The sequence below is a fragment of the Hylobates moloch genome, unplaced genomic scaffold, assembly GCF_009828535.3.
Source record: "Hylobates moloch isolate HMO894 unplaced genomic scaffold, HMol_V3 SCAFFOLD_15, whole genome shotgun sequence".
Taxonomy (NCBI): domain Eukaryota; kingdom Metazoa; phylum Chordata; class Mammalia; order Primates; family Hylobatidae; genus Hylobates; species Hylobates moloch.
The window spans coordinates 50,652,845-50,667,041 of record NW_026652290.1 but is presented as its reverse complement, the minus strand read 5'-3'; the positions used below and the strand labels follow the sequence as shown (position 1 = coordinate 50,667,041).

At 52.6% G+C, this 14,197-nt stretch overlaps 2 protein-coding genes across 6 annotated transcripts in view; one reads left to right on the top strand and one right to left on the bottom strand.

The window, feature by feature from the left end:
- The window catches only part of SHMT1 (serine hydroxymethyltransferase 1), a 35,032-nt gene extending 33,654 nt beyond the window's left edge, over positions 1-1,378 (top strand). For 4 of the 5 annotated variants that reach the window (XM_032178680.2, XM_058428978.1, XM_058428979.1 and 1 more), the window contains exon 12: positions 335-1,336. In XM_032178680.2, coding sequence (XP_032034571.1) covers positions 335-504 — 170 coding nt within the window. In that variant the 3' untranslated portion in view covers positions 505-1,336. Of the gene's footprint in view, positions 1-334 lie in introns of all 5 variants that reach the window. The other variant, XM_058428977.1, reaches the window with a different exon arrangement.
- On the bottom strand, positions 1,365-13,920 carry SMCR8 (SMCR8-C9orf72 complex subunit). The gene is made up of 2 exons (XM_032178679.2): positions 11,067-13,920; positions 1,365-6,570 (listed from the first exon to the last, which is right to left on the bottom strand). Exons 1-2 carry the CDS (start codon positions 13,424-13,426, stop codon positions 6,117-6,119), a joined length of 2,814 nt encoding a protein of 937 aa, XP_032034570.1. The 5' UTR covers positions 13,427-13,920; the 3' UTR covers positions 1,365-6,116.
- Between the last annotated feature and the right edge of the window lie 277 nt (positions 13,921-14,197).

Genomic DNA, 14,197 nt, shown 5'->3' with positions numbered 1-14,197 from the left:
TGCCACATCTTATTGTGTATATTTAGTTTCTGATTGTGATGAATAGCTGAGACCCTGCCACTGAAAGACAATTCTGCACCAAGGCTGAGTGTTGGGGTGGGAGACAGCAAAAAACACGTAAATCACCTTGTCTGAGAGGTTTATAAATTTGGGCTGCCCAGGACATCTGTCCAAGGGTGGGTGCATCCGAGAGTAATTGAGGTAAGCATGGAGACCTTGTGCCCTGCTGCACTCCCCAGCTGAGGGACATTCTGGCAGTTGTGCCTCGGCCCCCAGTCATTGCACCCCCTTTGGTGTGTAGTGTGGGGTGACTCACTTGTGTCTTGTGGCACAGGGATAGAGCTGACCCTGCAGATCCAGAGCGACACTGGTGTCAGAGCCACCCTGAAGGAGTTCAAGGAGAGTCTGGCAGGGGATAAGTACCAGGGGGCCGTGCAGGCTCTCCGGGAGGAGGTTGAGAGCTTCGCCTCTCTCTTCCCTCTGCCTGGCCTGCCTGACTTCTAACGGAGCCGGCCCACTCTGGACCCGCCTGGCGCCACAGAGGAAGCTGCCTGCCAGAGGACCCCCACTTGAGAGATGGATGAGCTGCTCCAAAGGGGAACCGTTGACACTTGGGCCCTTTGAGGGGGTTTCTTTTGGACTTTTTTCATGTTTTCTTCACAAATCAAAATTTGTTTAAGTCTCATTGTTGGTAATTCTGGGACAGGTTATTAAAGGATTTAAATTTGAACCTGGCTTTCTCACAGCTGGATATAATTCTAGAAAAATAAAATACTATGTAGCCACTTGGCCATAATCATTTAGACCATGGTGTAGGGCAAAGCTATTAGAAAGATTCTAGCATTTTACTCTCCCTGAGCTTTCCTCCGCCTTGCTGCAACAGAGAGGAAATGCCCATGTCCACAGCTTGTACACACTGCCCCTCTCACTATCTTGTTATCCAGTGGCATGCCAAAGGAGAACTGACTTCGCCTCTGAAGCTTCTGCTGTAAATCAGAAGTCTATGTTAGCCAGGTGCACACAAGATGCACCCAGTATGGTGGGAGGGTTTTGCTGTCAGTAGCTCAAAGTATGGTGTAGAAATGGTCTCCTCCCTCCATCCTGGGAAGTCCCAGTCCCATCGTGGTGTGAGAATCAACCAGGCTTTCCTGTTCCACCTGAGATAACCAACTCCCGTAATCAGGAAGCCAAATGTCACCTTCCCAAAGAAACTTTATTTTCACGTAGCTGAAGTGCAAAACATAGATGACCATTTTTAATAAGCACAATCAAATTTTTAACCACAGAATGTCTACAAGAATTATAGCTTTAAAAAATACAACCAATTTTTATATTTCAAAAATATTTGAACTCAAATAAATTAATTTCTTAAAAAGTACACTTCTCATACTATGTGTTTGGCATTGACTCTGGTTAACTCTTGTGCAGCAACACCTATGAGATGCTATCACACACGCAACAGCCGCACTCCTGCACCAGCTGCTGCAACGACTGCAGCTCACGTGGTGGCGGGGACTCACATTCACAAGACGGGACGGGAACATGCAGTAATAAAATAGCTTTTTAAAAAATAACACATATGAATTCATCACATAGGACTATGCTTTTCACTGCAACCTTGAAGGTGGCATTTATCTCAATCTGTGACTCCAGCTATTTAGTGGCAGACAATCCCGGTGAGGCAGCCTGTGGTCCCACCTTGTAGGTGGCGGCCCCTGCAATCTGGGGTCTAGCCTGTTGGCATTTGCTTTATTGTGGGTGGAGCAGCTGCTGCAGAATCCGTGAGTCGTGGGTGACTCAGCAGTCCCTACATTTCTGCTACCAAAGTGGTCTTCAATTCAGGGGCCTGACCCCTCCCCAGCTGGAGACAAGCTGCCATCTCCAGGGCTCGCTGTATACAGCCTCCACTCTTGGGCTGAATAAGCACTCCCAAGAAGCTGGGCCCCTACCAACAGATTAATCGGCTGCAGAGTGCTCATCCCCTCCCCACACCCCCATCCACCCCTGCCTTCTCTCCTTTCCACTGCTTTAACCAAACCTTAATGAGGTAAGGCCAGGCTAGGTCAGGGCTCGAAGGAAAATGGGCTCAGGAAAACTTAGTTTGCCCAGCCTTGTCAGCTGAGATTGGTTTTGCTTTCCAGCCAGAAGTAGAAACTTGATGTTTTTTCCTTTTTGCAGTGTTAAAACTGTATCTCCAGCTTTATTATGTTCCATCACAGTATTGGGGCAAAGCCAGAAAGCTGGCTGGTTTGCTTCAAAACACAAACCAAGGCACTGTCTTCTGTGCTTTTCAGGGAGGTGGGAAGGTAAAGGAGACTGCCCACTATAGGGGCTCAGTTCCCCCAGAGGCCTTGCACACCTTCTGATAAACCCCCTGGCTGAGGCAGTCCTACTGGCTATGCAGACAAAGACGTGACAGCAGCACCAGACGCTGACCCAACATGCAGTGCTGGGCCTGGGCGGCGGGGCATGTTCAGCACTGCTGGCAGCAGTCAGCACATGCAAGACATTCAGTGAGCAGAGGGCTGCCTTCGGCCTCCAACTGCAGCCGCCCTGGCACAGAAATGAAATTGGTGGGCCTTCCTAGGATTGTGAAATGGGACTTGTCATTTGTGTGAGGTTGAAATCTACTATACTCTGAATATGGCAACTGTTTTCAACCACTGAAGCAAAGAAGGTAAAGGCCAGATGGGGAATGAAAGGTAAGGTACTGTGGTCTATTTCCAAATTCGGGAGCAATGTGTGTAACTTCAACTGTTGGAGTAAATGAGGTATGGAAAAGCCACAATTTCTAAAATCCCAAGGTTCCACCAAAGGAGTGAGGTTCCTGGGGAAACAGGCATGAGGCAGCGGCTCAGGCTGATGTGTCCTGTGCGATATAAAAAGCTGGACCTGATCTCTAAAGTGGGGCTTTTGAAAATCACCAGTCCACAACTACCCACCTGGCTAGTTTAACCTAGACTGCTTCAGAAACTAGGGAGGGGAATAATGGACTGGAGGAAAAGCTGACACAAAACTCAAGACAACGAGTTTCGGTACCTGGGCCCTCAAAGCAATAGTGAGGACTGAGAAAGTAGCAAGGGGCACTGATGTCATCTATTTTCTGGGAAGTGTTATTTCTAATGGTTTCATTAAAAACTTATTAACCTTCTACTGGAAGAATACCTCAAATGAAAATTCTTTTTTTTTTTTTTTGAGACGGAGTTTTCGCTCTTGTTGCCCAGGCTGGAGTGCAGTGGCGCGATCTCAGCTCACTGCAACTTCTGCCTCCTGGGTTCAAGTGATTCTCCTACCTCAGCCTCCCGAGTAAGTGGGATTACAGGCATGCACCACCAGACCTGGCTAACTTTTTTTTGTATTTTTAGTAGAGATGGGGTTTCACCATGTTGGCCAGGCTGGTCTTGAACTCCTGACCTCAGGTGATCCTCCCACCTTGGTCTCCCAAAGTGTTGGGATTACAGGCATCAGCCACTGCACCCGGCCTCAACTGAAAATTCTTGATGAGATTAGTCCCACTGCATAGGTCTCACCACTGAGGTTTAGAGATGTGAGACGCAGAGTAGGTTTCAGTTCCCCAGAGTGAAAGGGGCATAGGGAGGGGCAGGGCTTCCCAGTGTTAACTGCGTCTGCCCAAGTTATGACTCAGTCATGGTACCACTTCAAGATCCTTTTGAAAGGAAACATACTTTGCATCAAGTAATCATTTGAAATTGCCACATTGAAAAGTTAGTTTTTAACCCAAATATAAATCTGGGAGCTAAACACTAGTCACGAAGCCATCTTAATGAAGAACTACCTTGAGGGAGACCAGCCCTGCTTGCCACTTCTATGGCTGCCCCTGAGACAGTCTGTTCTGTTCATGCCCCAGCAGCCTTTTGCCTTAGGTCTCAGGACCTTCTGAACCACCCTTGAGGGTGTGTGCCAGCAAATACCTCAAGTGGACTTCTACTTAGGACCACTTGAGTGCACAGCTTCAGCTTCTAGAAGGCCAAGTGTGGCTGCAATTCAGGATCTGCCCCAAACTCATCAGCCCTTCCCAAGTTTCCCAGGTGAGAAGAGTATGAGCTGTGAATTTCTGTGTTGGTGTGACAGGAATGCCACAGTGGTGGTGCCAATGATCACTTTCTGACCTACCTTCCTTCTCAGATAAAATGTTGCACAGTTATGGCCTTGGAGGCCTAAGTAGACAGCAATTAACCAGCCAGTGAGAAAACAAATCAGCATCTAGAACAGGAGGGGAGGGAACCGTAACAGATAAGGGAGCCCACGATTAGAAGCAGGCTCCCTGCACAGCCTCTGCCTCCAGCCCAAGTAACAGACGTTTCACATTTAAAGGCTGCCAAGGTATTGCTGGCGACTCTCCTGTCTGTGAACATGCGCAACGGGCACAGGTACAGAGAACCAATGAGATGTAGGCAGCGCCATCTGCCACAAAAGGTTGTCCATCGCAGCCCCAGGAGCAAAATCAAACACCTCTGCCCTTACAACGAGGACTTGGACAAGGAGGGAACAACTGGAGTGATGTAATGCAAGCCCTCTTTGGTCACTCTTGGCTTCCACCAGGGGTCTCTGCCTCCTTGATGAGAAGAGAAGCTGGCTGGCTCCGTGATGACCTCGAGGGTGTACTACAGGCCCATGGGCAGGCTGGGCCTCAGCAGCAGGCGCCAACAGAAGCACACCCAGGGCTGATTCAGGTCCATTTCAGCACAATTTTTGTGGAACAAATTAAAGAAGCAGTAATACCCAGAGCTGTCCCCACTTAGGGAATAAAATTTTCAAGGCTGCCAAGAAACGCTCTGTCTACAAACCAGTGGCCATTGCCTAAAGAGGCTCGGGGAGGCCAGGGGATCACTATCAGTGGGATAGGTGCTGACGGAACCAAGGGGTGTCTCCTTCCCAGTCTCAAACTTATCCTCAGAAGGGGGACTCAACTGGGGACGACCGTGAGCTGTGGTGACTGAGGTGCAGAACCTGAAGAGCGCCACGTGGTAGCTCATCCAGGAAATCCGTGCTATTTGAGTTCTCATCGGCTGGGCCGACCACCTGCACCAGCTGACTAAACAGAACCGTGCTGTCCCATGCCCACGAGACCCAGTGAGAGGTAGTGAAGTGGTTGCAAAGGTTTATGTGGATGGGAGCTGGAGTGTGGCCTCTGCCATGTTCACACGGGTCTGCTGACCTTCCCCACGAGGAAGGTCAGTGCTCATGCGCTCTGGCCGGCAGGAGCCGGTGGGCCACCCAGGAGAGCTGCTGGCTGCTCCTCCCTTGCATGGTGGTGATGGCCTCATGGCGCCTCAGCCCTGCTCTGCCTGCTGTGCTCTCCAGCCCCCACAGTGGTCCTCACCATTGGCTTTGGTCACTTGTGCCTGCTTCACACTGGGACTACTGAACACTCTGCTCGTTCCTGGCGAAAGAGTGTAGGGAGTGAGTCCCAAAGCCCGCTCACAGGCACTTCTCTCCCAGGTAAAGGTGGTGAGGACACGGGACAGGGTGCTGCTCACGCTCTGTGGCCCTGAGGCCAAGGTTGCATGTTTCCCACGACCCAAAGGGTGGCAGCCTTTCTCACCCCCACTGGATGGTCCAGGGCCTCCCCTGGGACAGTGGGCTCCAGGAGGCAAATAAAGGGCTGCATCTAGGTCTGAAGGAGGAGATGGGTGTTCTGCCCTCCTGTTTTCTACCAAACCACAACAGTTACCCGGCTGTCACCCTCGCTCGTTTTGCCACTCAAGTGTCCGGCAATGCTGAATACGGAGAGTGTGCTCCTCCCATCAGGCTTTGGCCTTCCTGCCCTCACCCTGCCCCACCAAGGGACTGGTGGCTTCCCTTCTGCCCTGGCTGCCAGTCCTCAGAAAACCAAGGCCCCCTCCACATGTAGGGGCCGCTCTTCACCAGGGAGCCGAATGTAGCTGTCATCATCCCTTCAGACGCCTTTAGAGGGAGCCAGGCTCCACTTCTGCCCATGTCCAACTTGAAAACTACTAGGAGCCACGTGGGAACCATGCTGCCAGACACCAGAAACCTAAACAGTCCAGCTCAGGCAAGTGTTTGGTCATGCCAACCCCTCCCCTCCCCATACCCTGAGTCACAGGTCTTGGTCACAGTGTCTGGGACCGACCTCAGATTTTATACAAAAAGCTGGGGACATAGTCAAACCTGAGCATAGGGTGGCTGGTCCCTGGAGATTCCCGCATGTAGTGCAGCTTCAGCAGCTCAGCCAGGTATTGGACCACCCTGACATCCTCATGCACCAGACCCAGGGTCAGCTTTAGGAAGCTCGCCTGGCGGCTGGCTACCAGCTCCTCTGTCTCCTTGTCGTGGGTAGGCAGGTGCAGGTGGTGGCAGAAGGTGTAGAGGAAGGCCTTGGAGCAGAGCTGGGTGAGCATGCTCTGGACATGCAGGTAGTAGGTGCTGCCCCGTTTGATCTGTGTGCGGTGGTCTGCCAGGCGGGGCACCAGGGTGCCTCTGTAAAGGGGACAGCGCAGGGTTTTGTTGTCAAGGTCCAGGATGCTCATGTAGCGGCTGTAGCGGCTCAGGGCGTGGAGGGTACCGGCACCGGCAGGGGAGGCCACTCTGAAACAGACAGGCCAAGGTCAGGAGGAAGGGCAAGGGCCGGGAAAGTGGAGGCAGAAGCTTGGGAGGTGAGGCCTCCTGTCCCCAGGCCAGCATCCACCTAGCCAGCATGCACTGGCTCTTCCTGGAAGACAAATCTGATCATCATAATCGTCAAAGGGCTCCTCACCACTCTTATGACCAAGGTCAAAAACACGTTGGGTGGCCCACAAAGCCCTTTGTGGTCCGATTCCTGCTGAATGGACTCTTTTGGAGCCATGGCAAGCTTTCAGTGGGGCCTTAGAATTACAAACCTCTTTGTTCAGGCCAGGTGCAGTGGCTCACGCCTGTAATCCCAGCACTTTGGGAGGCTGAGGCAGGCAGATCACGAGGTCAGGAGATCGAGACCATCCTGGCTACTAACGCGGTAAAACCCCGTCTCTACCAAAAATACAAAAAATTAGCCGGGTGTGGTGGCGGGTGCCTATAGTCCCAGCTACTTGGGCGGCTGAGGCAGGAGAATGGTGTGAACCCAGGAGGCGGAGCTTGCAGTGAGCCGAGATCGTGCCACTGCACTCCAGCCTGGGCGACACAGCGAGACTCTGTCGATAAAAAAACAACAACAACAACAACAAAAAACCCTTCTTTCTGCCTGAAATAACCTCTCCCTCTTGTACTTAGCTCAATTTAAACCATATTCAGCCTTCCCCAATCCTCTGCTGCTTTCCTGCTGTGACCTTGGCCAAATTCATTAACCTCTCTGAGCCTCACCTATAAGATGGAGATAACAGTTCCTACTGTTTTTATTGATTTATTTATTTAGAGACAGGGTCTTGCTCTGTTGCCCAGGCTGGAGTGCAGTAGCACGATCATGACTCACTGCAGCCTTCACCTCCTGGGCCCAAGGAATCCTCCCACCTTGGCCTCCCAAGTATTTGGTACTACAGGCGTATGCCACCACACCCAGATAATTTTTTGTAGAGATGGAAGCTTGCTATGTTTCCCAGGCTGGTCTTGAACTGCTGAGCTCAAGTGATCCTCCTGCCTTGGCCTCCCAAAGATTTGGGATTACAGGCACGAGCCACTGTACAGGCCAGTTACTACTATTACATCCCTCACGGGGTTGCTATGGGACAAAATGAGCTGTGTTTAGGACAATGCTGGCCCTCGGTAGGTGCTGCTGTCATCACCATCACTACTTTTAGCGTTGCACTGACCAGTGGGGTGACTGCTGTTTGTTCACTGGCTTCTCCCCATTGGACAAGGAGCTCCAAGATTCTAGAGTCCCGGAACTGCATCTGATCTGGTCTCATGCCCCAAATGCCTGGCACATGAGAGCCAGGAAAAGCCAGTGTTCACTCAGTGAGGAGAACGGTTCCTTAAATACCCTCCTGAAGCAGCTTCCCCAGAGCAGCAGGGACTGCCCTGTAGGGCCTGGACATTTAGGGTTTACGTCAGACAGGTATGGTGTAAAAACGACTGACGGTGATTTGGGACCAAGGTAATCTCATAGTACTTTTTCCTTCCTGGGTTTTATCTTCTTGTATATTTAACAATCATTTACAGAGCATCTATAACATCCCAGCATTGCCCTGGGAGCTAACAGTGTAATGAAGAATGACCTAGAACTCTTGTCCTACATGAGCTCAGTCTGATTGGGAAGAAATGTGCACAAGTACAGCGAATGAAGGGAGACAAGGTCTCGTTCTCCCTGGAAGAGGCTGTAGTTGGGAAGACCTGGGAGATTCGTGGAGTTGCCTCAGAGCTGGCCCTCAGAAGCAGAGTGGGCTCTAGGGACTGAGGAAGGTGTGGCAGACCATGGCAAAAGCAAGGTCACAGAGATGGGACAGCTGAGACGGGCCATGCATACCGCATGCATCCTGACCATAGGGACAGCACTGGGCTATGGACCACAGGCGTCCCACAGGCGTGGAAGAATTGGGGCCTGCAGGTGGCTGACAGCTAAGAAAGCTCATCAAGGCAGTGAGATGCTCTCCTCAACCCATGCTGCGTGGCCTCTGTGTTCTTTCTCAGCTCTCTATTGCCTTCACCTACTGCCTTCTCAGCTCTCTACTGCCTTCACCCTCACCTCCCTAAAGCGGGGCCGGCCAGAGTCAAACACCTCCCAAGCTCTGCAGATCCGGCTCCACAGGTGCTGCCGCCACAGGGCACCCAGGCCTCACCTCCCACCTTTTTGCCCCTCCATCTCTGCCGGGATACCTGCTCCTAGGCCCAGCATCCCCTGATGCAGCTCTGACACCTGCCCCAGTGGTGACACTTCTTTTGGAAGAAGCTGGCTATTCTAACTGTTCTTCCACTTCTGTTTCCATAAAGGTCTTCCTCAGGAGGCCAGATGACACGGGAAGGGACAAGCCTTGGGTCTCCGGCCCCCAGGCACACGGCACCCCAACTGCAGCCTCACATTGCACTTCCCATGCCCGCCACGGGAGGACACCTCTTCACCAGTGAGGACACAGAGGACTGGGTGAAGCGGCAGCTTGTGCAAGGTCACCTAGCTAGCAAGTGGTCAAGCCAGGACTCAACCCAGGGCCTCTGACACACGCTAGGCTAGCACTTTCTCGGGCCAGAACTGTGCTCTGCTTTTCAGTCTGAGCTTGTGACTGCTGCTTAGTAAGCAGTACGATGACCCCTGGTGTTCACTTAAAATGACAGTGGGGTCGGGCTCACGCCTGTAATCCCAGCACTTCGGGAGGCTGAGGTGGGCTGATCATTTGAGACCAGCCTGGCCAACATGGTGAAACCCTGTCTCTACTAAAGATACAAAAATTAGCCTGGCATGATGGCGCACGCCTATAATCCCAGCTACTGGAGAGGCTGAGGCACAAGAATAACCTGAGCCTAGGAGGCAGAGGCTGCAGTTGGCTGAGATCACATCACTGCACTCCAGCCTGGGCAACAGAGCAAGACTCTGTCTCCAAAAAAAAAAAAAAAAACACACAAAACAAAAAAACCCACAAATGACAGGATACCAGCTTGGTTATTTAGCCATCTCTTATCCCCACAGATGGCTGACCCATCTACAAGCATTTCCAGGCAGAGTGAAAAAAATCAAGGGCCAGCAAGACTGGTGTTCGGAGGTGAGAGTCCTGAGAGAGAGTCCATCATGTGAGCAGTGGGCCTGAGTGAGGAGGGACACTTCTGGGCCGTGATGCTCAGAGTGCAGAGCCTCTGCAGCGCAACACCTCCAAGGACAGGAAGGTCACAACCACCGAAGACATCTCTCCTGCTCATGATTTTTAAAGCTGGGCTTCAGGTAGGCCCCAGTCTGCCTGCCTGTGTCGGTGCCGGTTCCACCCTCTGAGTGCTTCTCAGGGCCCAGCAGTGCACTGTGCTGTGCTTTTTGGACATGCACTAAATGTGGACCCTTCCGATGGCTCTCAGGTGGGCCCCAGGAGCCCTTCAGAGGCGTTCAACACGATTGGGTGACTGAATGAGATGGCTGGTCCGAATCCAGACAGTGAGTGGTGGCACACCAGGACCTGACCCAGACCACCCACTGCTCCCGCTAACCGCCACAGCCCACAACAGTTTCATCTTATGATACCCTCAGATGGCGTCTACTGCTCACCTCCCCCAGGAATTCTTTGGGTGAGCTGTAGCCCATCCCATTCCCATTTGGCCCCGCAGGGGACCCTCCAGGGTACAGGGCTCCCCACCCCTGCCCGCTGCACCTCACGCCTGTGTAGGACGCCGGAGGCAGATGCTCCCAACACCCAACATCTGCACGTGCTCTGAAGGTTGAAGGAGCACTTACAGGGACAGCAGCCTACCCTTTCCCCCAGAGTCATCTGTCCCTTCTGATGGGCCTTTTGCTTTTATAGAGGGATGCTCCCTGCAGTCGGGCTGGCAAGGGCGACAGATAAATTCCATGTCTTACCTCACACCAACCGAATCAGAACCTCGAGGGATTGTGACTCAGGAATCCATGATTTTAAAAACTTTGCGGCCGGGCACGGTGGCTCACAGCTCTAATCCCAGCACTTTGGGAGGCCGAGGCAGGCAGATCACCTGAGGTCAGGAGTTCCAGACCAGCCTGGCCAACATGGTGAAACTCTGTCTCTACTAAAAATAGAAAAGTTAGCCGGGCGTGGTGGCAGGTGCCTGTAATCCCAGCTACTCGGGAGGGTGAGGCAGGAGAATCGCTTGAACCCGGGAGGCCAAGGTTGCAGTGAGCCGAGATTGCGCCATTGCACTCCAGCCTGGGGGACAAGAGCGAGACTTTGTCGCAAAAAAAAATAAATAAATAAAAACTTTCCCTAATAATTCTGACACAGCTGGGGGACAGATGGGGATTGGCAACCACCTAGGAAATGCAACCCCCTCACATGACAGACAAGGAAATGGAAACCAGAGAGGGGGATGATTTGCCAAAAGTAACACAGTGGTAGGAACTGGGCCCTGTCTAGAAGCCAGGCTTCCCGATTCTGGCTCCACCACACCAGTATGCCTCCTCCCTATCTGGCCAACGCCCTTCCCCACCACCAGGAACCAGTTACCTCTGCAAGCCAATAAGCTTCCACTTCTGAAAATCCATAATGTGCAAAGGGGAGGAGGCCCAATGTTTCACGGGCTTAGCGTAGCAGCCATAGCTGGGGACAAAGATAGCCAGTGCAGTCACGAGCTTCCTGACTACGGCCTCATCTTCCCCCAGGACCACAAGTGTCCTCCCACTGAGCAGGGAGTAGATGGCTGGGTGGGCAAAGGGGTACTGGCGGATGAATTTTAAGGCATTCTGGCCAGCCCTCTTTTTATGCCTATCGGAAGACAGGCCGGCAGGATAAGCAGAGGGCATCCTGTCTGAGCTGGTAGAGGCTACACTGCTCACGTAGCTGGTGGTATCTGAGTAGTTGTCCAGGCTGGTCTTACTGACGTCCCGGCTAGCCAGCAGGTGGCTCGGGTCCAGCTCATAAGCGGGAAACCCTTCACAACTGTTGTCTCGGGAAGAAGGGTTGGCATTTTCCATTGAAAAGTCTACATGGAACCCCTGGTCCTTCTGCCTATGGCGCTGTGGGGGGCTGCTCACCACCCCATCCTCGTCAGGGTGTGTGTGGGCTGGAGTGGAGGGCGGCACCAGCTGACCATCGCTGTCCTTCCCAATACAGCAGGAAGAGTCTATTTGTGATAGGGTGTTTTCCACGCTGCCTTCCTCTGTCTCACCCAGTTCTGGAGGACTGATGCTTGCCTGGAAGTGGATGGCTCCCTCATTGCCATCTGGATATGATTCTTCTTCATTAATGGCACTTGGGTAGCTGGCCTTAAAGTCATCAGGGATGAGGGCCTCAGATGGGCAGGTACTGAGGACCTCAATACTGTCCTCGCTGATGGTCCTGTGGCTGACTGCTTTGCTCCGGACCACCTGGGGGCTCAATGGTACTGTGAGGCTGGCCTGGCTGTCGGACTTAGAAAGCACAGAGGTGGATTTCTCCGTGCCCAAAACTTCAATGCTTTCACCACTGCTGATACTCCCTTTCATATCCGTACCCAGGTAGTCCAAGTTTTCCTGGGGGTCGAAACTGCTCAACTCCGTCACTTCCACTTCCTTGTACTCCTCATCTCCCAGTTCCTGTTCCATCTTGATCAACACAGATTCCACACTGGACTTGTAAGAACCAACACTAATTAACACTTTAGGAACTGGGCATTCTTCTAGAGACCTGGACGGTGGCCTGTCTTGACTGGGCTTAGAGGGTATGCTTTCTTGTTTCTCCACCATCCTGTCATCAACCTCCACAAAGTCTTCAAAGAGAAAGTTTGTTATGTGCTGTTGTTTTAGAAGTGCTCTATCAATCTGACTGGTCAGGAGGTAACACAGGTCTCCTCTGAACATGTGTTCAATGTGGCTGAGCTGAGCCAGGGTCTGAGTGAAATATTCAGTGTCACAGAGCTCCTCCAAGGTCTTCAACTTCTTGTCAAAACACTTGGTGGACTTTGCTTTGATAAGTTTTGGGGTGTAGGCTGGTCTGCAGGTGTAAAGGTCTGTGTCGGCAGACTCATCAGGGTTAGAGGTAGTGGATGCCTGGCTGGCCTGATCCTGGATGTGCTCCATCTCACCAGAACACAAATCACGCCCCTTCAACTTCCGATGAGGGTATGAGCGGATCTGCTTCAGGAGGTCTTGATGTTCAATGATGGACTTCTCCACACTGGCCAGTTCATTGGCTTTCTCAATTGCCTGAGATGAGTAAAAGCCTTTGTCGTTGGCTTTCTTCTGGATCTCCGTTTCTGTGTGTAGCACTGTCCTGGTGTAATCCAAGTCTTTCAGCTTTTTTTCAAGTTCCCCAGCAAATGCCTTCCTGTTGCCAGTCTTCAAGCACTCAGAAGCTCTGGAAAATTCGGCTGAAAGCTCCTGGAACTGCTGCATGATTTTATGCTGGTCTGCAGAGATATATGCCATGCAAAACGGCCTCACGAAGCCACGGGCCTCCAGGTCGTATAGGGTAAGGTGGTGCACGTATGCAAAGGCTCCCTCCTTGGAATCTCCCAGCACCACCTTGGAGTCCTCCACGAAGTTCAGCTTAGGGTAGGCAGATCCAGGAGGATGGCCCACGAAGGAAGCCTGGTAATCCACAGACATGATACGCAGGGAGAAGTAATTGAGATCAAAAGTGCCAAAAACTTTGGTGTCATTGGGGATGGTCAGTAAGGGTTGGGGTCCCACCTGCTCAGAGAACTCGGAAATAAGAATGAAGTCCCTCGAAAACTTGGCCCCGGACAGTTTTGACCAGGGGTTAGCACCCTGGCTGGCGAAGGGGAAGAGCGGCACCGAGTACTCCTCAGGCAGGGCCGGCTCATTGTAAGGCTCTTCTTCATACTCTTCCTCTTTGGTGAAGGCCACTACATCAGGGGCGCTGATCATATTTCCAGATATATGAAGCAAACATTGAGAGGAAGTGGGAAAGAATGCGGTGTTAATCGACGCGCAGAAGGCAGGCCTCCGGAGAAGGAAGTGAAGCCCTTATGGCCTTCTTTGCGACTCCCCGAACCCGGGGTCCTAGGCTGCTTCTCACACACCGGAGGACAAGAACTCTAGCCGCCCCCTCAGAGTTGTAGATCCTCCGGAGCTCAAGGAGGCCTCATGAACGCCAAGGCCGCAGACCCAACGGCCCTTCCCTTCTTCCTCCGGGGAGCGCCGCCAGCGCAAGAAACCTGCAGAGAGATCACCTGCACTCCCTGGGACCCACCGCGACAGCAACAGCCCCCGCTCTGAACCAGGCTTAACGGGAGGCTAGGGGACGCCGCAGGGGTCAGCCAAGCGCTGCCGCCCTTACTGCCCGAGGGCAGAAACCGTCGCGGCTCCTAGGACGCCACAACCCGGATCCTGATACCGCTGCGCCGCCATCTTGGTGTCACATGATTCCTGGTGTCGGCGCCGCGTGACCCGGAAGCGTCCTCGTAGACTTCGGGGCAGGAGACTAAAAAGTCAAGAGAAAGAGGCCTTGGATGGGAGTGGGATTAAAAAGTCAAGAGAAAGAGGCCTTGGATGGGAGTGTCCGGCGGCTACCCCTAAGAAGGAGTGCGATTAACCAACCACCACCGGGAAGGAGGGGCAAGTGGGGCGGAGTGAGACGGGGCGGGGCGGGTTGTGTGGTAGGAGGAAACGTGCTTGGACGAGGGGCGCGGGCCAGTC

Excerpts from the sequence above, each read along its gene's own strand:
- SMCR8 (XM_032178679.2), bottom strand. The coding sequence starts at position 13,426 with ATGATCAGCGCCCCTGATGTAGTGGCCTTCACCAAAGAGGAAGAGTAT. Across the intron at positions 6,571-11,066 it reads AAGCTTATTGGCTTGCAGAG|AGTGGCCTCCCCTGCCGGTG; the intron begins GTAACTGGTTCC and ends TGTCTGTTTCAG.